General features: G+C 48.3%; 1 protein-coding gene across 5 annotated transcripts in view; it reads right to left on the minus strand.

The window, feature by feature from the left end:
- Positions 1 to 25,698, minus strand: part of ESRRB (estrogen related receptor beta) — a 156,355-nt gene that overhangs the window by 96,203 nt on the left and 34,454 nt on the right. For 2 of the 5 annotated variants that reach the window (XM_045511346.2, XM_045511349.2), the window contains exon 1: positions 307 to 624. The exons of the other annotated variants lie outside the window; for them this stretch is intronic. In XM_045511346.2, the coding sequence (XP_045367302.1) occupies positions 307 to 356 (50 nt within the window). In that variant the 5' untranslated portion in view covers positions 357 to 624. Of the gene's footprint in view, positions 1 to 306; positions 625 to 25,698 lie in introns of those variants that run through there. 5 annotated transcript variants of the gene reach the window in all.

Below are 25,698 nucleotides of genomic sequence, written 5' to 3' on the forward strand. Positions count from 1 at the left end.
TTCCACAGAAACTCAAATATTTTTCCCCTTGCTGGGAAGAGCAGAGAGGAAGAAAGAGTGAATGAAAAAGCGCTGCTCTTACCTAAAAGTGAGGGTTTGTAAAAGGGGGTGCGGGAAAAGTTAAAGTCGGGTTTACCCCCTAGAAGGAAACCCAGGAAGTGTGCGGCTTTCTCCTTCCGACGTCCCCCAAGTGCCCCTGGGGTCCCTGTCACTTCAAGAAAGCCTAGAAGAAGAACTGCGACACCCAGGACAGAGGCAGCCGGACAGGCAGAAGGACAGACACAGACGGAGAAGCAGAGCACCTACTGGTTGTGGTAGCCGAGGGGGTCCGGGATGCAGAGTTCTGACACGTCCATCAGTCCCGTTTTAGCATTCCCAGTTGGTAGAGAAAGGCGGCGGGGAAATCACGCGGAAGAGCGAGTGAAGGGCACCGGCGAGGTGCGAGTCCGGGCAGGGGCACAGTGAGCGGGAGAAGGCAGAGTGGGAGGAGGCGCCGTGGCGGGGCGCGAGGGAGGCCGAGAGCCGTGCGCGCACAGCCCAGCGCTCCCACTCATGCACACACTCCGAGCGGGCAGAAGGGATGGGAAGCCGTGGAGGAGACTCGGGCACCAGAGACTTGGAGCCCACTAACCCTACTGTAGCTTTAAGGCTGGGAGACTGATGTATGGTTTGGCTCCTATTGGCTATCTCTCAGGGGCTGGACTTAAAGTGACAGAATCGAGCTGGGGTGGGGGGAGGGGGGTGAGCCAGAGAGACTTCAATGGAATCAGACGCTCGCGCGAGGTCCCCACCTCCTGAGGAGTAGGAGGACTGTGCTGTAGAGCCGCAAGGCCTGTCCTCTCGCCATTAAAGAAAAAAAAAAATTGTCCAACTGGCTGGTGGGACTAGGGTGCTGAAAGATATGCCGCTTACATGTCCTCTCACCCCTATCCTATCTTTTAACTGGCAGGCCTAGCAAACTCACCTCTCAGCCTTTTAGAATGGGTCTATTTTACAAATTAAAAATGAGTGACATTTCTCCTCCCTTTTATCAAGGAGAAGAGGCCAGCACCTTAGAAATTCACAGCCTCAAACCTGGAGTTTGCTGCACGAAAGTGCAAAAGGTCAGGCCATCAGGTGAGGTGCCCAGCAAGAGAGAACAGGACAGAAACAGATTCACTTCCCAGCTCTCATCGCCTGGGCCAGTCGGTTCTGAACTGCTTTCATTTGGCTAGACGCAGGGCATGCACCTCTAAAATGCTCTCTAGGTGTATAAAATGATGCTTTCTTCATTGGCAACTGTCAGAAACGTACGCAGGACACAGCTACCAGCAAATTAATTTCTGTCTGCCTAGGAAAATACAATTGGGGTTAAAATAACCAACTTACCTGCCACATCCACTTTAAGGCACAAGTAGACACTTCAGTAGCCATACCTGAATTTCCAGCTATGAACACACACCTGCACCCCTGTCTGCTGCTCCCTCCATGAACTTGAATACTATGGGCTGCCACTGTATGAAAAACCAGCTATAAGTCTAGCCCCAATCCTTCTTCTGGGCCTTGTCATCTTTTGAGATGTGCCAGCCACAGGGATAATGATCAATTTGACGGTTCAAATGAGTATGTGCAGGGGATAGGTATAGAATTATTTAAAGGGGGAAAAAAAGCCCTCAGAAGAGACCACCACCTTATTCTCCTATATTCTACAAAAAACAATAAGCAGTGGGTGGAGGACATCATTTTATCATCAAAATAATATCTGAATGGAGTGTAACTGCAGGCAGCATTCAAACACTTTCAGGAATAAAAGCAGGGAGGGTCGTAAGAAACCCCAGGAGAGGCCGGCAGGCCAGCCGGCACTCGGCTGCTCTGGAGGTGCTGGGGAATGGGCAGCAGGATGGCAGATGATACTTGACTTGGATAAATGTAAGCTCATGCAGGCTGGGAAACAGGACTGAGGTTTTTCATATGTGCCTAAGTGGAGGAACGTGTGGGATTCTCTGGGCATGGGGCGCTGGCAGACACCTCACAGAGAAATGGATGAAGATGTTGGCTCTGTCAGCAGAAGCCCCAGCAGCCCAGGATTTTTTTTTTAATCACATAGGTCCTTGGTTACATTGGAGACAGAAAGAGGGGTGCAGAGACACCACCACTACCTCTTGCCAAGACCTCAGTGACTGGTTTTTTTGCATCCTTTCTGGCCCCCGGAAATCTATTCTCCCAGAGCACAGCAGCCAGGGAGCGCTTTGTAAAATGCACCTCTGAAGTCCCCTTTGCAATTTGTTGCAATGAGGAAAGAGGCCCCAGTCCCTTCCCGTGGCCTACAAGGCAGGTCCCATATGGCAGGCTCCTGTGTGTCCCTCTGCACCCCTCCTTAGCCCATGCCATGCTCCCTTCATTGCTCCCTTCATTCTTTGCACCTGCCACCTAGAATGCTCCCCTTCCAGATCACACCAGAACCTTCTGCTATTTGCCTTGCCTTAGGTAACTTTAATTAGTTTGTGATTATACATATATTGGTATGAATAATACCCACCCACTCCTGCACTAGATTCTAAGCTCCATAAGAGCAGGGACCTTGTCTGTTTTTGTTCACTGGAGAATCCCCAGTGCCTGCTACATATAGTTGCGTGATAAAGACTTTGTTGAATGAAATGTTAGACCACAGCAGTTTGGGTAGGGGGCCAGAGCCTGCCAAGGGACAGGCCAGCTGCCCCAGAAGGGGTTAGGCTTTGACAGATTGTATCAGATCTGTTGGCTCCTTGCTTTGGGTGGGTGTACCTTTTTAAACTGGAGACAGAGCACACAGAAGAGCATGAAAAGAAAGACAACTTCAGAGCCTGGAGCAGTGGATGCAAAGCCACTGGGGGCAAATGAGGGAAAATCAGAAGACTGTGTTGGTACAAAAGCTAGGCTAATGCCCATACAATTACCGTCTGCATCCTAGGCACAGGGATGAAGGTAACTGAGGGCTTCACCCCACGCACTAGCCGATTGTCCTCCAGGACGGGAACCAGGTCTCTGAGATCTGGTCCTCTTCTGACAGTCCTCTTCCGCAGTCTCTGTCCAGCCTCCTTGCACACAACCCTGGGGCAGAATTCTTCCTCCTTCCCTCCCTGGCAAGTCTGAGCCTACAGACTCCACTGCAGGGGAGAAGAGGGCCCACTGATAGGGCCACCCTGGGTACCTGATCTAGCCTGTTAGGTCCAGGCTTCTCCTGTGGTTTTCCAGGCAAACGTGGCCAGGTCATACACTGTCTGTGGGACCAGCTCTTCTCCCTCTGTGTCCTTAACCAGCTCACGAGAGGTGAGATTCTGTCCCAGAGCCAGAGTCAGATCTATGCTCCAGCTGGAGAGGCAGCAGTGTGGGAGGATGCAGAGGACCCTGGGATCTGGTCTTGACAACTCCCCCTAGTCTGGCCAAAGTTATCTCTTCTCCAGAAAACAGAGGTGGTGCTGGAGATAGAGTAGGGTGGGCAGGGCTCTTGGGCCCCCTCAAGCTTGAAATTCATTCAAACAATCATCATTTCATACTCCCACTGCTCACCTACAGCAGGTGCTATTTGTAATCCATCCCAGCAAAAGCCTCTAAGCCACCCCTACCCTCTCCTGTGTCCCGATACTGGCACTCCCAGTTGGGCAAGTCAGCTAGAAGGGACTGGAACAAAGGTATTAGACACAGTAATTGTGGAGGGTAGAAGAGGGCAGGAGCTTACTTTATTTTTGTGACAAACTCCTTTAAATAGATATTTATTACATTTACAGGACCTTACAACTCAGGGCATCATTTAGAACCATCATCAGACCTTATAAATAAATTTGCAAATGTCCCTGTGTGGTGAAGCGACCTACCCAAGGTCACACACTGAATAACTGGCAAAGCATGGATTTCTACTTATTCAACTCCTAACGCTGTGTACACAAGGCTCTTCACTTTCTCTCCTCCCTCCTTCCCCAAGTTCAAGCTCTTCCCTAAGGAATATGAAGCCAAATCAGAGCCGTGCCCTTGGCAACACATTCCATACTCACATCACCTGGGAGATGGTGGGGACCCAGGTTTCTGTGTCCATACCCTTTCCCAAATCGTTTGCTCAGGCTGGGGTTCCAGGTGGCAGATAAGTAGGAAAACATACCCAGACACATCTCGGCCTGTTCTGTTCTCCAAACCTATGCTTCTCTGGGTACATACAGCACCAAGTGTGTCATCAACAGCCAAACCCAGGTCCACACTATCCACCCACAATTGCCCATCCCAGTCTGGCTAAGTCCTTAGAATGGTCTGTCCGCATGCTTGCACCTGGATCTCGAGGGTCACTCGAGCTGTCTTGCCATGATCTAGGAAGCTGACCCCAGCACAGCACCCTTTGCCACAAGTATGGTGAAGATCTCCACCCTTGCCCTGGTCCCTTGATTAGGATGTCCCTTGTCTTGAGGTGCCCCACCCCCCGACTGCAGTCACTTCTGCACACACAAGGCAGCAGCAAGCAGTGTCTCTTAGGCTCTTGAATCCCCTCCCTGGATATGCCACTCTCAGCCCAACAACAAGAAGGCCTTCCCCAGCTTTCAACCCAGGCAGCTTAGCAGGATGACTTGATGGCTTTATCACTAACAGATAAGACCTAACAGGAATTTTTGGTGATTCTGGTACATGCCCCCTACATGCCGTGAATGCAGGACACTGACTGGTTGCACCATCCTTGTCCCTTGTCCTTACCCACATTTCCCAAACCAAGTTTCCAGGTGAGAATGATGACTAAACACAAGGTATGTAGTCATTTCTTACCGCCAGCCCAGGAAGGAGAGGATGCCTTCAGGGAACTGCCTGAATCACAATCCAAGTTTGTTTCTGTTCCACCCCAGGGTAAGCACTGGGGTTGCTGAATTGCAGAAACACATCCATTGACAGTCCCCAACGACCAGGGCGGGCCCAGCCTGGACAGTCAGCCTAACCTGGGCATCTCGGGACAGTGCTGATCAAGCCAAGGATCCATGGACTCCTGGCCAGGGAAAATGTCCCTGACCACACATCCCTGTGGGCCCGCCCTCTTCTCAATGCTTGAATTTGGGGATGTGGGGTTATATCCTGCATGCTGCTCAGCAGACTGGCAGCCTACTGGCTGGCACATGTCCCACGGATCATAATTAACTGATAACGCTAATACAATGTGAGTTTGTGCTCCCATAATAGTCTCCTGCTGACAGATAAATGCCACGGAAACATGATGGCTTTTCCTGAAGCTGTAATGGGCCATTATTGGGGCAAGAAGGCTCATGTCCTATTAGCATTGCTGCCATGACACCAAAGATAAAATATGAAAGGGACGATGTCTTGAGTGGATAAATGCTTGGGTTCCCTCCCACCACCAGTGTCATCCATTTCATTATCTGAAATCCCTAGCAGGGGTCCTGGAACAATTTCCAGATATTCCAAAGCTCCGTTATTCCTTTTTTTTTTCCTGAGCCTCCAGATCCCATTCTCACCAAAATAGCTGAATACTAGCATATTACAGTTCTCTGTTTACCAAAAAGATTCCTTGCCCCGGTGCAAGATGGCGACTGCAGTGAGCAGGCAGGCTGGGGGGCAGGAAGGTGGACATGTCTCTCCATAGAAACAAAGATCTTTTCCCTCTTAATCACCAGGAGGACAAAGCACATCCAGACTGTAAAAGTCTGTCACCTGCCAAATTTTGGGGGCAAGAAAAAGGAGGAGGAGGAGTATAAAGAGAAGAGAGAGGCAGAGGAAGAGAAACGGGAGGAAGGTCGTAGTGGGGGAAAGAACACGCCTTGATAGTACCTGGTACCTGAGAGGCACTAAACAACTAGCTATTGACTGGATGAATGATCTGTCTAATTAAATATTTTCCATTACAGTGGATTGTGGGTTTTTTTCATAACTTATCATGAAGAAATTTGACCTTATTTTCATTTATGTCCCATATTAATTTCTCATCCAGTTTCTTGTGACTTTTGCATCAATTTAAGCATAAAACATAGTTGGTTTCAAATACCAGTCCAAACAGTTTGTTTCCAGTGTCTCATCGTTGGTAAAAGGAAAACTACTTTTTCTTGGATGATTGTGTAAACTGCAAAAATCTGACAGTCAACACTGGCCACAGAAAGAATGAACAATTTGCTTTGCAGACTCACAAATTATGCCTCCCGGCACATTTCTATTCACAGGGATAATTATCTTAAAGAAGCTATTAAATACATGAAACTTTTGGAAAATTGATTCTAAACTACCACACACATGTAAAGTGTTGTTATTAAGTGGGAACAAAGCAACATGTTGGCCAAGCCTGTCTCTTCAGCATTAATGACACCAAACTCAACACTGAGAACATTCAAATGTGTTTGCATTTCCTAATGGCTCAGTTAAGGTGGAACTTCTTATTTCATTATTTTTCAGAATCAGATGCATTTTATTTTTGCTCTGAGAAAATGTTTTATGGAGAGGGAAAAATGGCACATGCTTTTAGGTTTTAGGGAGCATCAAACATAAGTATCTTATAAACTATAAAGTGCTATAGCTGTGTAAAACATGATTAAGAGGATAGCTTTTGACTGTGTTTTTACATGAGAAAAGGGCTGGCCAACTGCTCCCTTCCCAGATGTAAACTGTAATGAAGCCAGCTCCATCGGTGAAGTCTCCACTGCTCTGAACCATGCAGGTATGAATGGGTTGGTACCAATTCCAGATGAAGGCTTGCTTAGTAGTAGGGCATCTCTAACAGCTTGATTCTTCATAAACAATTAGGAACAAAATTTAGTAGAACTCTTAACTTAGAAGGGTTTGCCTTTCCAAGAAGGACAAGGCAAGGCAGAAAGGGAAACTGCAGGAGGACCAAAGAGGGTTTAGAGAAATGGGTTAAAGGCAGTCAACGATACTAGATTTAATATGGATAAACACTGGTAATACACTTGTCAGCAATGACCCTCGAATGAGCCTGACTGTAGGAGAGCGCATGGAAGGGCAGCGAGGCAGAGAGACATCTGGGGTCAGGACAGATAGCACATTAAGCATGGGCCTCCAGCTCAATGGCATGATAAACACTGCTTTGGGGTAATTCTACAAAACCCAGCCGAGCAAGGAGCAGCAATAATTCCTCTTTACTCTCCCTTACTAAAGGCACAGATGGAGTTTTATGCTCAGCCCTGAGAGACTCGCTTCGACAGCAGACTAGAAGAGTGAAGGGGAAGATGCCGAAGGCCTCCCAAGGGGGTCTGAGTTCCACAAGGAAAGGGACAAATGTGGGATGAGGTGGGACGGATTGTCCCTGCGCACTGAAGGACCAATACCTGGTCCACTTCTGGTGCCTAAGATCTGGTTTCCCAAGGGGCCAGGTGATGCACCCCAGAGATTCAGGAGGGTCACTCCCCAATTTCCTCTTCTTTTTCCTGCCCGCTGTGTACTGTTTCACGGTGGGATTTCTTTTTATAAACCTTCCAGGAAAGAAATGCCTGCCGAGCGACCTACTAGGTCTCTTTGAGGCCAGAAAGGACATGACAGCCAGCACAGTTCACATCATGTCACATTGCTTGGCATCTGTCCTCCCCTCACCTCCTCTTTTCATCACCCTCAATTCCTGGCCTTACACTTCTCAAATGAAGTGTCAGCATTTTAAAACTCGCCTCAGGCTATTTTCTAGGGGACCAGGGCTAGATAAAGAATGAATCGGCAAGTGGCTCAGGGCCACTGACTTCCTCTCAAGTCAAACAGTTTTGTTATTTGCCACGCCTTCCTTGCTTGGGGAGAGGGGTCATAATGAGTGTAATGATTGATGGATTACTACGGGTGGTCACTGCCCGAGTTACAGCCTCACTGGCTTACAAAGGCCCACGTGGACCCCGCCCCACCCACCCATCCATCCACTCAGACACCCCGGTTCTGGTTCAGTTGCCAAGACATTCAGGTCAATGGTGTCATCTGAAGCCAGCCATCAGGACCGACCCCCTTCCTCCCTTCTCCCCCACGTCTGGGAGGCGTCTGTACTCGCCCTTCTCCCTGCTTTTCTCTGTACTGAGCTGACCACTTCCTTGGGTGACTGTCTGTCCCCACATGCATACCCATCAAACAATAATTCTATGCTGGTTTTGGCTTCAAGGACCAGGAGAGTCTAGTGGCTTTGAGGGTAGGAGTCTATGGTCTCTCACAGCAAAGACTCTGGGGGCAGGTGGTTTCATCTTTTTGGTGGCTCGTCCTTAGCATAGTGGCTGCCACGTTCACCTTGTTCTCTCAAGGGGTGAAGGATGCTTCTTGTGGCCTAGACGCCACTTCCTCACCCAGTGTGTCCAAACCCAGGAAGTGAGTATATGCATGTGTGTGTTTATGTTGGGAGAAATGTCACTCTGTATGTCTCTAGTCTGTTTTTCAATATTTGCTTGTTTAGATTTGAGTCTGGGGGACAGACTCCCAGGAGTTCCCCATCCTCATTCCCGCAGACTTATCCTCACATCTTCTTGGCCAAAATCCTGAATCATACTCACCCCAGACCCATCACTGTCAAAGGAGAAATGGATTGCTATGATTGGATTAAAATATGTTTACTCTCTGAAGCTAGGGGAGAGGCTTACTGTTCCTGAGTACGTTAACGTTCAGTGACAAACAGGTCCACTTCTGTGAGAGGGGGAAATGGGAATGGCTGTTGGGTGAGTGACCAACAGTGTCTGGCACACCTGGTGCTGTACCAGTGGCAGGGCGGTGGTGACAGGCCACCGATGGATGCAAGCAAGAAGAGGGTCATCTTCTGTCGAGATGTAAAAACAATAATAAAACTGACTTTATGCCGGGCTACTGCTGGTTATCACCTTGTGTCAGCAAGTCACAACAATGTCAGAGAATTCTTCCCCCAGAAAACCTCTCGTTGGTCTAAGTTCTAAACAGCTGTTGTAGTTGCTGTTGAGTTTTAACCACACTTGTAACCTTCAGGATGGACCTGGAGATCATCAAACTAAGTGAAGTAAGTCAGACAGAGAAAGACAAGTATCATATGATATCACTTATATGTGACTCTAAAAACAATGACACAAATGAACTTACTTATAAAACAAAAACAGACTCAAAGACATAGAAAACAAACTTATGGTTACCAAAGGGAAAGGAGGGGAGGGATAAATTAGGAGTTTGGGATTAGCAGATATACACTACTGTATATAAAATAGATAAACAGCAAGGTCCTACTGTAGAGCATAGGAAACTATATCAAATATCTTGGAAAAGAGTGTGTGTATATGTGTGTGTGTGTGTGTGTGTGTGTGTGTGTGTGTGTGTGTGTGTGTGTGTATATTTATAAAATGATTCCCCCAATAATTATTATTATTAATGACTACATGATTATTACTCAGCACAAATTCGTTGTAGAGGAGGGTGGATCCAGGCATCAGAAATTCAAGGTCTGAGGGTGGAGGGTATAGCTCAGTGGTAGAGAGCGAGCTTAGCATGCACGAGGTCCTGGGTTCAATCCCCAGTACCTCCATTAAAAAATAAAAAATGCTCAGTATCACTAATTATCAGAGAAATGCAAATCAAAACTACAATGAGGTATCACATCACACCAGTCAGAATGGCCAACATCATTCAAAAATCCACACATGACAAATACTAGAGAGGCTGTGGAGAAAGGGGAACCCTCCTACACTGCTTGTGGGAATGCAGTTTGGTGCAGCCACTGTGGAAAACAGTATGGAGATTCCTCAGAAGACTAGGAATAGACTTACTGTATGACCCAGGAATCCCACTCCTGGGCATATATCCAGAAGGAACCTCACGTTAAAATGACACCTGCACCCCAATGTTCATAGCAGCACTATTTACAATAGCCAAGACATGGAAACAGCCTAAATGTCCATCAACAGATGACTGGATAAAGAAGATGTGGCATATTTATACAATGGAATACTACTCAGCCATAAAAATCGACAACATGACGCCATTTGCAGCAACATGGATGCTCCTGGAGAATGTCATTCTAAGTGAAGTAAGCCAGAAAGAGAAAGAGAAATACCATATGAAATCGCTCATATGTGGAATCTAAAAACAAACAAACAAACAAAGCATAAATACAAAACAGAAATAGACTCATAGACAGAATACAAACTTGTGGTTGCTAAGGGGGCGGAGGGTGGGAAGGGATAGACTGGGATTTCAAAATCGTAGAATAGAGAAACAAGATTATACTGTATAGCACAGGGAAATATATACAAGATCTTATGGTAGCTCACAGAGAAAAAAATGTGACAATGAATATATATATGTTCATGTATAACTGAAAAATTGTGCTCTACACTGGCATTTGACACAACATTGTAAAATGATTATAAATCAATAAAAAATGTTAAAATAAATAAATAAATAAATAAATAAATAAATAAATAAATAACCCTAATTACCTCCTCCCAAGCAAACAAACAGACAAACAAGCTGTGAAAAAAAAATTCAAGGTCTGCCCTCCGTGCCCCTTGCCCAGTTGTTCTTTGTCTCTTCCTGTACCCAGCTGGATTGACGGTCCCGAGAAAGAGAAAGGCGACTGCTGATATTTCCCTAGGATATTTTAAGGGAACTCAACTCCAAGCAGATCAGCAGTAACCATCCCGGAGCCCAGAAAGTGTCCGGCAGCCCCCCAGCATGTTCATCTCCATCTGCATCATCTCCCTCCACTTGAGTAATTCTGCCTGTTCTCTATCACCAGCAATAGAGACAGAAACTCTATTTCTTATTCATGCTATGATCAATTCCCTGTTTTGGTCCATCACTAATATTGTACCATTTTCATTTTCTCCCTTTTATTCACTGTTCATTGAAGAATGTCAATTCTAGTAGGACTCTTCAGACTCAGTGATGGGGTGGAGAGGGGAGATGGGGAAGTACCACTTACCGAGCACGCATTCTGTGCTGAGCACTCAGCACTGTTCTGCCAGTCAGTACTAACCCAGGGTGATCAAGCCCACTTTACATCTGAGGTCGGGATCATCACTCTCATTTTATCTATTGAGGAGGAGAGTGAAGCTTTAAGGCTACGTGACTTGAGGCTAGTAGACAATCTGAGATTTGAACCCAGTTTTGGCTCACCCCCAAACCTTGCTCTACATCCATTCCACCATGTTACCTGGAAAGAGTTCATACCAACTCTGTATCCTACAACTAAGGAAGAGAGTTTTGTGGGCTAGCCTGGGAACCCAAGCCCAGTGGGTAGATGGGAAGATGTGTGCTTAGGTCCAATCAATCAATTCATAAAAGTACTTCAGGAACATAGCCTCTGGATCGGTCAGACCTATCTCCACTGTACATCTATTTAGCAAGACACATTCATTTTTCATAGAGAAGTTCTTTCAAATCAGGGGAAGGTGTACTCTCAGAACTGAAGGGAGAAAATTAGACAAGAAATATAACATTAGGGAAGAAACCAACAGATTTTATGGAATGATGCCAAAGGGGTGAATTTTAACTTCCTATGACTTGAGAAGGTGAAGGGCAGCCGGAAGAAGACGGAGGTGCTGAAAAGGAAGACCATCTACTGCCAAGCAGAATTTCTCCATTAGGGCCAATTTGCTTGGTTGGAGCAGGTTCAAATGGGCAGCAATTCTGAAACCACTTGAATGCACATGAATGGTTTCTGCAAACACCCAAGAAATTAGAAGGCCCCCTTTAGAGGTAGAATAAATCCCCTAATAAGACAAGGAGGGCTTGCTACCCCCATATTCCTTCCTCTTCCATCTGAAAGACCACCATGAGACTGAATAGGTGATTTTATTTTCCTATTTCGTCCAACATTATCCAATGCACATTTCCTTTTGTTCCCTGGATCCTAGCTAATCTAGCCATTCCACCAGGGAGACTCAGTTCTTGCCCCATTATCAAAGGATAGGGTAGAGGATGGGTCTTTACAGGGATTTAGCTCCTTAACAACTCTTCAATGACAGCAGATATGCTGGTTCACAGGAGAGAGGCTCGCCCACAAGTAGGAATGATTTTGCCTGTGAGATCACAAAGGAATCATTTTAAGCAGTGGTTTTCAAACTTTAAAAAAGATCCCAAACGTGTCTTTCTCCAGATATAACTGTATATAGAGCTCTGTTATATAAAACAGCAAAAAAAAAAAAAAAAAAAAAAAGTAGCTGTTCTGTTTGGTAAGTGGATCCTACTCTCGTCCTTCACCTCCAGGAAGTCCATGAACCACCTGAATGGAACCTCTAGCCCCCATTGGAAGATGCTTTGAAAATCAAGAGTGTTTCTAAAATCAATGTTCTCTAAGCAGTATTGAATTAATTAATCAGTTAATAAATACATGAATTAAATAAGAAGCATCACCCCCACAAATCAGACCCATGCATAGAACAGCATCCCCTTTGCAGGCCCTGGGGCCGTGTGAGAGGATGCCTTGGTTAAAAGGTAAAAACCTGCCTGAACACCTTTGCTTCAATGCCCTTTGCCACTCAGAATGAGACCAACCTCATTTAGATGGCTGGCCTTGCAGCATACGTGAGTGAGGACCAAACTCGTCATCGTGGATAGTACAGCTTGGCGGTTCTCAAACAGCATCCGAATGTACAGGTGGCTTTCAGATTGGATATGGTATGGAGTCAGTTACTAGGAATGTTAATATGGGTAACATGCCAAAATTTGTAAGCACAATATTCTTTATCATTTAGTATTAGTACTACTAAATAGTCCTTAATAATGTCACTTTCAGTCACTTGCATTGGATGTGCCTCTTTTTGAGTGGGGACAGAAGGGGTGAATCAAGATACAGCTAATGCTTTGTGAAGTACAAGAAACACCGGTGCTGGGGGGAGACAGTCTCCAGGTAAATGTCTCCTTCCGTCTGTGTCTGGCGGAAGCAGTTAAGAAGCACCGGCAGGCGGAAGAAGAGCACTGTCTTTGGAGTCCGGTAGACCTGAGCTCAAACCCTCACCCTGCCTTTCATTAGCTCTATGATCCTGGGACAACATGTAACCTCCTTGTCGGTGTTTCTTCAGTCTTTAAAATGGTTTGTTGCATGGTTGTGCGTGTAAAGCTCTTTGTGCAGTGGCTGGCATAGAGTTGGTGATCCACAGACACTGGCTGCACCCTGTCCTTTTCTGGATGGAGGTCCTGACCTCAACTCTGTGGCTCCAGGGGAAGCCCACCTCTCACAGAGATCTTCTCTCCAGTGACACATCCATTGTCCACATTAAACTCAGCCCTCCGGAGAAGAGGACGACAGAGGCTAAGTTTAGCCAGGACAGCCCCTATGAGTCCTGTTCCCAGGTTTCCCTCTCTGCTCTGTTGCTGCTCCAGGTCCTCGGGGGTCTGGAGATGGGAGGATCTGGAGGAGCATCTTCCCAGCTGTGATGGCAGCACAGCTCCTGACAGCCTGTCCACCCTCCGCCCACTTTACCATGAGCTTCCCAACCACATAACCCAAGTGTTGAATGTCTGGCCTATCACGGTGAGCTGCAGACTCCCATGCAATATCAGGGTCAAGGACACACGGTTAGGACTACCCATTAAAGATGCCCTTAGGTCTGCCTTAAATCTTCATTGTGATTCAAACATGAGATTTCATGTTGACCTAACACTGCACTGGGATCTGAGTCTTTCCACAGGGGTAAAAGGAACCACCATTCCTGTAGCCTCTGAAGCTTACTCCATCCTTGGAATTCTTCCTTTCCCCTAGACTTCTGTTAATAACACCAGGCGATGCCCAAGCATCCCTCAGAAATGTGTGTATTACTCTCATCTCTTATTCTTAGAGGAAGAGTCATCAATATGTAAAAATCCAAATACTGGTCATTTCTTCTCCAAAGAACCTTTTGGAGGTAATGAAGAAACAAGGCTTATTTAATCTCCCACAGCTGGATTCTCCTCACCTCACTGCAGCAGAGAAGGAGCTAACTAATTTGAGGTTCCCCTCACACACCATCCTCCCATCTCAAGGCACCTCTCAATGTGGCCACCTTGAATGGCATCAGACAACAGCCTAGGCAGAGAGGTTTGGGAGCCCCTGACCCCACGTGTCTGGACCCTGGGTAGCCCAGTCATCTGGGATATGTTGGGACCATCTCCAATGTAGGACGTTCTCAGTGTAATGAAAACACAGGAACAGCTTCTCAAATATGTCCTTTTGTGATTCCATGACCAACAATGTAAGAGAGCTCCTATCCACCGTCTGTAGGAGAGCAGGGTAGCAGCCCTTCCAAGCAAGATGGAGGATGTGTGTGTGAGAGAGAGGCTTTCCATCTCAAAGCCCTTCCTGGATATTGTCTCAAGTCTTAGCTTATGATCAGTACCTTCCATCAGACAAGGGGGAAATAACTAAAGTTAGTCCACTCTCTGTGCAACACTTCTGGGTCCCTTCCTTGGGGGGCGGGGAGTGTTATGGAATGAACAGATACTAAAGATTAATAGCATGTCCTTAGAGTTCAGGATGGAACAACCCAGAAAGGTAGGCAGGTGCTAACAGATCTGAGATCATGGGGACAGAGCAATATCAAATCTTTATCATCTGTTAAGCCTTAGTGTACACAATGACAGCTAATGCAACTGAGTTTCATAATAATGCAGTCTGCAAAGCAGTAGGCTTGGTGAGGTGCCCCGACTAATATAATGATGTAAGCCAAAGAGAAAGGGAAACCGTCAGCCCCCCTCCCCACAAGCCACCTCTGCCCACAGGAAAGAAGGAAGTGTTGTGAATCTGATTGGTCAGTGCCCAGGACAATCTCTGGGCCAGTTCTACTAGAGGCAGGACTGCTCCATGATAAAGGTCTGCACACCTGCCCACGGCTCTGTCTCGCCCCTGATCTTCAGGCTTCCAGCCTCCTGCAGGCAAAGCTGGCTTGGCCCCGCTCTCCTTCTCTCTACTTTCATTCCCCTGTCTGCAAATGAGCAGCTCAGGGTCTGCTGCAGAGACCCAGGTGTCTTGGATCCATGGGGAGGGAGGGAAAAGCATGTGCCTACAGGAGGAAATCCACCAGTACCAACAGGAGCCCTACAAAGGCACGTAACCACCTGGAGGGGCTGCACGGGGCAAAATTGCCACCCTCCCACACCAGGCTGCACCCCAAGTGGAGAAACACGACAGTGGGACAGGGATGCTGCGAGCAGGGCACTGTCGGCCTGCCGCACTCAGCCAGAGAAGGGAGAAAGAGCAGGGCTCCCTGCCCCACCACCCAACCCTGCAACTGCAGCCGCATTCAGGCCACTAAAAACTAGACCCCTGGCCACCTGATCTTAACTACTCCTTTTTTCCCCTTCTATTATGTCCTTTGAAGAAAAGTCAGAAAATAAGGAGAGGTAGGGTCCTGAAGGCCCTGAATGAAGCCACACCTGAGGACAGGATCTGCAGATCCTGTGAGCTTTCTGTGCTTCTGTGAGCTTTCATCTCTAAGTCCCAATGAATCCAGCCCATGGTACCTGGCCTCCTGGATCTTTCTCCGCACAGTGCGTCCTCTTCCTCCCTTCTCAAACCTGCCTTCCCCCAAGCCTACCTCCTCCACCAACCCTTCCTATGAAACCCATCCTTTCTCTGATCTGCCCGTTCACTCCGCCCTGACATCCCTCCTCCCCAGCCACAACTGCAGGCAGTTCCCAGAGGGAGTGACTGGGTGCCCACCGGCTCTGCCCATGCAGGGCCACAGCCTCGGCACCTGGGCTTCTCTCCACACATCCATGTAGAAGCCTCTTTGGGCGTGTCATGGGGATAGTGATCGTACTGACCTCAGAGGGATGAACTCAGACAAGGCATGCATAGCTCTCGGCATAGTGCCTGGCGTAGGGTAATTGCTCAATAAATGTGTATTATTTTTTATTCACTCCCAAAATGGCACTCACTTGAGTTTAAAGATACTGTGCCAAGAGTTCTGATTTGTCCATTCCCTGTTCTTGAATGATTTTGCCTCTATGTCCCTTTCATACCTCGCAAAACCAATACTAGCTTCGGCTGGGATTTTTGGAAGACGTCAGTAGGGCCAGTCAAAATCAACTTCTTCCGCACAGAGCAGAATCCTGGATGACTGTAGCCACTGAAATCTTCTGTGGTGGTAGAATTATTATGACAAGACCTAACACCAGCTTTGGTTCTGCAGAAGCAAGACTATGCCTCATCATTCATGACCTGCCCCTACCACCACACTTGGGATTCCAGAGGGTTATTTTAGGGCAGTGATTATCAAAGTGGGTTCCACAGACCAGTAGCATCAGCATCACCTGGGAAGCGGTTACAAATGCAAATTCTCAGGTGCCACCCCAGACCTAGGTGGGACCCAACAATCTATGTTTTAACAAGCAGTCAAGTCATCCAGAAGATTCAGATGCATGTTCTGGTTTGGAAACCACTAATTTGAGGTTTCACAGATATTAGGAACTATAAATTCTTAAGTCTATCTTCTTGCTGCCCAGGGCTTCAGCTTCAAACAATCCTAGAGAAAAGGACTTTTTAAAAGAGTTATTACTAATTTTTAATAAAAGGACATTTTAGGGGAAAAAGAAAGCCCTTACTGACTGTGCTACAGTTCAGAGTATATTCAATTAAACACAAGGTGGTCACCCTTCCTATTTTTAAAATCTCATTTTTTTCTTTTCTTTTTAAACTTTTTATTGAAGTAATATACATACAGAAATGTTCAGTGTGTATTTCACTGAATTTTCATAAAATGAACACATCTATGAACCCAGCACCTAGATCAAGACATTGAACATTGCTAGCAACCCAGACATTGCCTTCCAATCACCATCCCTGCCTTGTTCATTTTTTTTTTAAATTGTAGAAATATTTCAAACAAGGAAAATTATTTTACTTTTTTCTTTGGAGGGGGGAGTAATTAGGTTTAATTATTTGATGGAAGTACTGGGAATTGGACCCAGGCTAAGCATGCACTCTACCACTGAACCATAGCCTCCTGCCTAGGCACAATATTTTAAAGAAAATTACCACCCTAATCCCATCACTTACACTGAAATTATTACAACTTTGCTCATCCCCTTCTGCACATATACTGTATGTAGTTTTATATTTTGTGTAGTTACAATGTACACGTGTTCCCAGCTATTACACACTCCTCACAAGCATCATTTAAAAGGATCCACATTATGCCATCATGTTGGAGTCTTCAATTATTCCACCATTCTCCCATATTTAGTTCCTAATTTTTCACTTCTGCAGTGAACTCTCTGGGCCTCATGCCTCATTCTTTTCCTCTGGAATGGTTTCCTTAGACTCAGTGCTCGGAAGTGAAATAACTGAGTCAAAGGTCCTGAATGTTTTATTAGGGCTCTTTAGTATCTGTACTGTTTTAAAAATACAAATCCCGTCTCACTTGGAGTGACAATTCTGCACATTTCTGGGATCCTCCCAGCATCTTACAATTCTGGATAGATTCTTCTCTCCCGTCCTCCTGTGGACTCAGAAAAATTCTTTCGGTAACCCTGGGGAGGGGTGGTGAATGCTAGCAAATTGCACCCCCACCCTCAATTAGACGCGCTGCAGCTGGTCAGGGCCACCAGGCAGCAGCCCGGACAACCCTCCCCTGGAGATGCATGTGGGGAGGAGGGGGGTTTCAAGGAGAGCAGAAGGCTTCCCTGGGGACCCCCACAGGAAGCTCTTAGTGCCCATTAGAGGGCCAAAAAGGGGGGGCTGGTACTGGAAGGAATGGGGATGCGGAGTTTAAACAAAAATACTTGTTCTGTCATCCTGGAGACAGTATAACAGCGGTAGAGAGAGGTTTTCAGAACTAGATCCTCTCAGTTTCCTTATCTGTACCATGTGGGAAATATAGTACCCAGCTTATAGGGCTACTGTGAGGATTACATGAATTAATGAAAACACACTTGGAAAGGCACATGCAATAAGCTTGCCTTGTACACACCGTGGGAGCCTATGCTTTGGCTTAAAGACACAGGGAGCGGAGAAGGTAAGAAGCAGCTGCTAAACCCTTCTTGCCATCACTCGGGAACCCAGCAAGAATTCCCAGCCCCATCCCCAACCCCTCCCACCATCCATTCATCAACCCATTTATGGTGGGGGTGGGAAGGGGCTCCGAACAGGTCAATGACAGCTCTACCTGCAACTTCTACCTACAGCTTCTCAGGGCTCCAGCTGGATGTTGAGGGGACAACAAGGCCGAACCTCTGCTTGTCTGGGGCTCAGGGTGTCCCTGCCCTTCCCTTCCAGACCCCCGAGGTTGCAAAGGAGAGGGCATCTGAACCTCTGAACCCCAGTCACCTGGGCCCAAAGTGGTAGGTGCTACTCGCCCCAGTCAGAGCAGGGCACCAGGGGCTAAGCTGGCCTGTGTCGACAGGGAAGATGGGAAACTAACACTGAACGCTTGCCTCCTGTGTTCTGGGCCCTGTGCCAGGTACTCGGGTGTACGCCGTCTCACACATGTGGATATGTTATCCCTATTTTACAGAGGAGGAAACTGAGGCTCTTGTAAATTAGGCAATTTGCCTTCTCTTGAGCATCTGCTAGTGCCTAGCACTGTGCTGGCCACTAAAGGGGAGGCAGACAGGACAGAAGACCTGATTTTTCTCCTCAAGAAGCATCCAGTAGCACAGGAGAAACAGGACTGACCTAGAAATCCCTGCTGTGGTCCACGCAGACACAAACACTGTGCTCAGTGCTGGCCTGAGATGCTGAGCACAGAACAAGGGACTGTGTGAGAACATCTCCCGTTTGGTTCACTCTGTGGAGTTGGCCGAACCCCTTACTCCTGAGGGAAACACCCCTTGGCATTTCCACCTCTAAAGTGGGACTACTGTCCATTTCCTCTTCACTTTAGAGGCAATAGTGAGATAGTCCCTGGGAGGCGGTTGCTGCTATTTGAGTCTGGCCTAATCCAATGAGCACCCACTATGTGCCTGGCACCGACAGAGCAAAGACAAACAGCAAATAGCCCCAGCTGTCAGTGACTCCCCAGCCCAGTAGCAGAGGCAAACAAATAACACAGGTGACGAGTGCGTGAAGAGAGAGGACCGGGGTAGGGTCTGGGGCCCACAGAGAGCAAGGGAGAACTCACAGGAGAGGTTGCCAAGTGGACGTCCTGGGAGTGAGGACGGGCATTCTAGATGGGGAGGTCAAGGCGCACACATACAAGGGCAGGGGTGCAGCAAAACAACACAGTTCCTCAAGGGGACAGTAGGACCCTGTGCTGGTGACATCAGCTTGGAGCCAGACTGCCAGGATCCAAATCCTCATTCTGTGTGGTCTTCCACAGATCACCAACATCTCTGAGCCTCAGTTTCCTCCTAGGTGCTACTGTCCCTCCAGGTCTAATTTTTTCAGGATAAAAGGAATTATGAACATAAAGCACTTAGAACTCCACCTGGCACGGGCTTAGTGCCAAATAACGTTAGAGATGATGATTAAATCCTGAGGCCGCAATGCCAAAGTAAGTCCACGTAACAGTAGATGAGAACTCTAATCCCCTAGTCTTAGGGGCTGGAGATGGCTGATGAGCCCAAGATATGTGGGGTGAACCCTGAAACGGGCAAATTTGCAGATATCAGGCACTTTCGGCTGTCCAGTCGGTTTCAACATCATACTATGAAAAAAAGCAGGGGGACAGGGTCTGTAAATGAGCCGATCCTCAGCTCTGCTCCCTCCTTTCGGCCGGAACCCGGAGGGCAGTCCTGGCACAGCCTGGATGAGGGGGGTACCCTCTGCCCGCTCTCTCCCGCGCTCTCTAGGCCCGTTCCACTTCTAGGCTCCCTGGGACAGCTGCACGCGCTTGAGAAAGGCCGCAGAGAGACATGGCTTTTCCTACAGACCCCTCTCAGGGAGGAAAGCCATGGTCAAGGGCACCTCAGGACCGGAAGCGTCAGAGCTGCGAGACATGCCCACTGATGACTCTCAGCGCGGCCGGCCGGTTCCAGGCCGAGCGCCACCAGAGGGCGCGCTGGATCTCAGAGAGCGCGGAGCTGCGGGCGCGGTTGGGCGCGGGCGCGGGTGCGAGTGGGCTGGTGCCCGCCGCGCGCGCGCTGGGAGCCGGGGAAAAGCAGACAGCGAGTTCGCCTGCCCACAAGTCAGCCCGGAACTTGAGGGTTAGGTTTTCCAGTGATCTAGCCCCGAGCAATCAGGGAAGAGGACTCAGAAAAGTGATACTCATATTAAATGTCCATATTTCTCACTCTGTGCCAGACACTGCAATTGAATACTCACTAGAACCCCAGGAGATAGATGCCATTACTGCCCCACTTTAGTGTCAGAGAAACTGAGCCTCAGCACAGCTGGCAAGGGCCAAAGCTGGGATCTGAACCCCCAGGGACTGCCGCAGACAGACCCTGTGCCCTTATGGGCCACTCTATCGTGCTCTCTCTAGTAACCCATTCTCCTCCTTCCACCTGAGGGCCAATCACTTCCTCACCAGCAGGTCGCTGGTTAAAGCAGCTCAACTCTTCCCGGCAGAAAAGAAGTGGGCAGCTACATTTCTACTCAGGGGGTTGGCATCACTCCAGCTATAAAACCCAAAAGACAGCACCATGGATTCCGATTTAATGAATATTTATTGAACACTCACTATGTGCCAGGAATTGAGTGAATGCATTTACATAGGTTCCATGCAATACTCCCAATAATGTGTGAATTGTGTGTACTCATTCTTATTTCCATTCTACATGTGAGTCAGGGGGGATAGGTGACCTTCCTGGGGTCACACAGTTAAAACCTGAGACCTCTGGCACCCCCACCACATTCATTCATTCATTCAGCAAACTTTTATCGAGCACCTACTCTGTGCCAAGCACTGCTTAGGTGCTGGAGACTCAATGGTTAACAGGACAGATAAAAACTGCTTTCTTGGAGCTTACATTCTTCATCAGCTAACAGAGTCCCTGGCGACATTAACTCAGTTCTCATCTCTAGATGCCCTATGAGAAGAGGCCATGCGGACGCAACAGAAAGGAAACCAACGCTTTTTGCGTACAGTGCCATATATGAGATAGTATTCCTGACCTTCACCTGGAAGGAAAAGTACCAATGGTTATTACACGTAGAACTGTGTCCCCCAAAATGATATAGGAAAGTCTAACCCCCAGGATTGTGAATGTGACCTCATTTGGAAATATGGTCGTTGCAGATGCAATCAAGTTAAGATGAGATCATACTGGAGTAGAATGGGCCCTCATCCTTATAAAAAGAGAAGAGACAGTGAGACACACATTCACACACATTCAGGGGGCAACGCCTCATGATGGTGGAGGCAGACTGAAGTGTAGCTGCGGTATGCCAAGGGACTCCGGGGATTGCAGGCCGTCAGCAGAAGCTAGGAAGAGGCAAGGAAGAGTCTCCCCTCTAAGTTTCAGAGAGAGCATGATCCTGCTAAGACCTTAATTTCAGATTTCTAGACTCCAGAACTGTAAGACAATAAATTTCTGCCATCTTAAGCCCCCCCCCCCCAGTGTGTGGTACTTTGTTCTGGCTGCCTGAGGAAAATACTATAATGGCATTAACTTTTTTCCCATTAATGGGGATAAACCTGGCTTAACCACCCACTGTTTTCCTCGCCCCACCCCCACAACAGCCAGGGTCACGTATTACTTTGGCCATGCCCTGGAACAGAGCTCAACGGCCACAGTGGAATCAGTCCCAAGCCTGCGGTCTCAGCATTGCTGTCCTCTACCTGTCTCAACTAGCCCATGGCTCCCAGCAGGATGACAAAGGTGTCTCCAGTTGGCAGAGGCAAGGCAGACGGCAGGCAGGTGTGCCCAGGCCCCCGCACCTCATCTGCCAGCCCCAGCTCTGCCAGCCTCGCTCAGCATCGCCAAAGCCCCGCGTTCCTGGTGTACTGCTCACTGGTTCCTGGAGAGGGGAGTCAAACTGGAGGAGGCAGTGTCAGGCTAGTCCACCCAGCTGTGCCCAGGTGGCCCACGACAGTGGCAGACAGAGGGCATGAGCCTTGTGGGGAGTCACACATGGCCCAGTCCCTCTCACTCCACAGTCACCCCACAAAGTGCCTTCATACAGCTGTCACTGAGCCTGGTTCGCCTGAGAGCTCCCGGTTCTGGAAGGCAGAATATTGACTCGTTTGGCTTAGAATATTCTGGTGTGCAAATGCACAAAGCACCAGATCTGAAAACTGTGGAGGGACCCAGTCCTTTACTGAGAAGTTGTGGCTATATGGACCTAGTGGCTCCCACACTCCTGGGAGGCTGGGGCCATTGCATGGCCCACTCTGATCTCCCAGGAAGCCTTCCTACAGCCCCCTGAGCTCACGGAATCTCTTCCATCTCTTTCAGACACAGCTGCTCCGTCTCTCTAGGAAGACAGCTAACTTTGTGAGGGTGGGGCTGGTCTAGCACAGTGCCTTCCTTAATCCAAGGAAGCTGGGTATGTGAGCTGCCCTGCCCACAGCCCCAGCTGGCTGGAGGGAAGACATGCCTTAAGAGAAGTAGATGTTCCTTCTGGATTGTCCCACCTAGCTAACGTGGGAGGGAAAGGAGCAGAGATTCCATTTAGATGTCCTGCCTGGGACTGGGAACAGCTCTTGGCTGGAACCTCCCCTGGAATGGATATTTCAGAAATCAGAGCAGGTTGGTGGGTGGCAGCAAGGGTAAGGAGAAGGAAAGGAAACCTCCACATTGTTTGTTAAGAGAACACTTGTCTTCCCCATGAACAGGTGCCAGAGGAATGGGATGAGAAGGGAAGGATGGTGTAGAGACAGAATGGTACTGTTCTCACCAAGCTTGCCTGGTTCTCATCAGACCCACCCAGTTGCATAGGCCCCTCCCTCCCTCCTTTCCTGCCTTCCCTCCCTCCTTCCTTCCTTTTCTATTAACTCATAACTTAACAAAACTTTAACGAGCACTACTCTGAACCAGGTATCGTTCTAGGCACAGGGTGCCCAGCAGTGAGAAAACAGACAAAATGGCCTCCTTTGGGGACTTTATATTCTAATGGACGCATCTCTTTCCCTCTTAACTCATTTCTTTCATTCTTTTCTTGCTACCCAAACAGCTCTTGGCAGCCAAGGTAAACCCCAGTCGGAGAGTCTTAAACCACATTCATTCATTCAAAGCTGTCAATTAAGTGCCTGAATGTGCAGGGTGCCACTCTAGGCCCTAGACATCTTGGGTATCTGTTGTGAGACCACACCTCCCTGGGTGCATAGCAATCAAGAGAATTATCCCTCCCTACCAGACCGGCCCATCTCACTGGCCACAGAGAACTCAGAGGCAGTGGTTGATTATTGGTCAATACTATGGACAGAATCCAAAGGAAAGTAGAAACAGCCAGTATTAAGCCAAAGTGTTGAGCTAGTTTGGAGAGCTACACTCCACCTCCCTGCTGGATTCATCTTCCCGTCCAGACCCTGATCACCCCCTTGGGCGACCACAGCCACCGGCACCCTTTGGAGCCCAGCAGACACAGCCGGAAGCCCCGTGCCTGATGGGAGTCACCTCCCGCCGCAGCAGCCCAGCCACTCTGGACTCCGGCTGCCCCCGCCAGCCTTCCCCGCTTTAATTAATTCCACCCGGATGCGCTGACTCACTCGTGGGCTCCATGACCCGCCTGGTCACAGAGGACACCTCCTCAGACACAATTACATTTGAGGATGAAGCATTTCCTCTGGGCACAGAACGAGCCAGTGAAAGCTTTTCTGGGGGTGCGGGGAGGGGGGCCTACTTGGAGATGACTCACAGAGCAGGCCTTGAGAGTTGGGTGTGTCTCTCTCAAACGTTATCTGCCCAGGGGTCCTTATTACTCTATGAAAGTTTCTCTTCTTGGGGGAAGGAAGAAATGTATCTACCTTCCCAGACAAATGGGTCCAATACACGCATCAATGGGGTCACATCAGGCCCCAGCAAAGGCATCTATTCTTAGAATTCCTGAAGGTCCAGGTGGCAACCAGCAGCTTGGCACTCAGTCACCTGTATTCACTTAATATGCTCTATGTGCCTGTGAAGACACAGAGGAAACAGAATATGATCCTTTATCCTTGACTTGGGGGAAGTATCAAGGACCCCAAACTCCTAACCTCCCTGTGAGACGGATTCTCAGTCCCATTCTACAGATCAGGGAATCAAGGCTCGGGGAGAACAAGTGACCTGCTTTCTCGGGAACCAAACTGCCTTTAAGAATGAAATTAACTAAACATGACTCTGAGCTCTAGCACAGGTGACTGGGGAACAGCCCACAACAAATGGAAGCCCCAGTCCCCTTTCCTGACTTGTGTTTTGAAGACACAAGGAGAGAAAGTAAGAAATCGGCCTGCTGGGGCTGTGATGGGACACCATTCTGGTGGGAGAAGTCCTGTGGTCTTAGAAGTTCAGCCCCTTGCAAACCTCTGGGAGCCAGCAAGCTAGATCCCACCCCTGGGCTGCGTCCAGCCCTGTGCTTAGTGGGGAAAATGTATTGATGTTTCCTTTGCTGGGAGCCAGCATCTCTGTTTAAATTGAAGCAGAGGAATTTGCATTTTAATGATGATTTTCCCAGGTTTGTGCCACCTTGAAGTGGCTGTTATTAAGGACACTGGACAAGACAGATCGAATGGGAAATGTGGCACATATTTAGTTTAAAATGCACTCACTTTTCTTATGAAGCTGGTGGAGACATATCCATCCATCCATGCATCCAACTATTCAGATACTTCCAGCCCAGTTATCGGGTGTAGGGAGAAGAGTGAGCTAGACACACATGGTACATACCCTCAGAAGCTCATAGTCAGATGTGCATGCCATAAGTGATAAAGATACTCTATACAAAAAGGCAAAAATCGAATCAGCTCTACCCTTGACTCCCCAATATCTCTGAGCAACAGGACCAGGGTTTAAGCTCCACAGGAGGAGAAACGTCCATCTGAACAGCCCCTACACGGGCAGGGGAGTGGAAGGGAGGGGCCGCTGCTTTGGTAGTTAGATGGGGTGGCGGCTCAGTGGGGCAAAGAGGCTCCTTCTGAACTGTTTGCTTGGAGTCCTTGACCTCAAAGTGGGCCTAACAGAGATACCCTGGACCTTAGGGCCACACAGAGCTGGCTTTGAGTCCTGGCTCCATCACTTAATAGCTGTGTAACTTTGGACAAATGACTTAACCTTTCTGAGCCTTGAGTTCTTTATATGCAAGATGGAGCCATACCCACCTGGAAGAGTCACTGGGCAGATTAGTGAGCTAGCTCAGTATCTATGATCTGCCCGCAGCGGCATAAAACATCCATAATAACAGCTAATAGTATCTGGCCTGCCACACTGTACTAAGGGCTTCACATGAATCTCATTTAATTATCCTTCTCCCTGCCCCTGCCCCCGCTCTCTCTTTCTCTCTCTCTCTCACACACACACACACACATACACACACACACACGTTCATGAATGAATGCTACTATCACTGCATTTTACAGATGATGAAAGTAGGACTTGGAGAACATGTAACCAGCCCAGGGTTGCCCAGGTAGTAGGAGATCTCGCTGGGGTTGGGGCCACATCTCTCCGGCCCCAGGGCCCATGCAGAATATTAATCTCTCTCACCGCCTGCATGCACAGGCATTGACTGACAGCTTGTCCAGAGGCCAGACTCCTCCTTAAATCCACAGAGAGTAACCCCAGTTGGACGAGAAAAAATAAAGTCAGAATGAAGAATCTCCGTACAGAGTGAGGCTGATGCCCAGATGAGCAGACCTCTTGCTTGTTCTGAAGAGGCCAGGGCAGGGGAGCAGGCGGGAGGGGAAGGCTCCCTCCCTGCTCGGCCCCCAGCCCTGGCGTCGGGGGCCCCCCCGCACAGGCGGGTGGTGTTTGCACAAGCAAGTGCCTGTG

The sequence above is a fragment of the Camelus bactrianus genome, chromosome 6, assembly GCF_048773025.1.
Source record: "Camelus bactrianus isolate YW-2024 breed Bactrian camel chromosome 6, ASM4877302v1, whole genome shotgun sequence".
NCBI classification, from domain to species: domain Eukaryota; kingdom Metazoa; phylum Chordata; class Mammalia; order Artiodactyla; family Camelidae; genus Camelus; species Camelus bactrianus.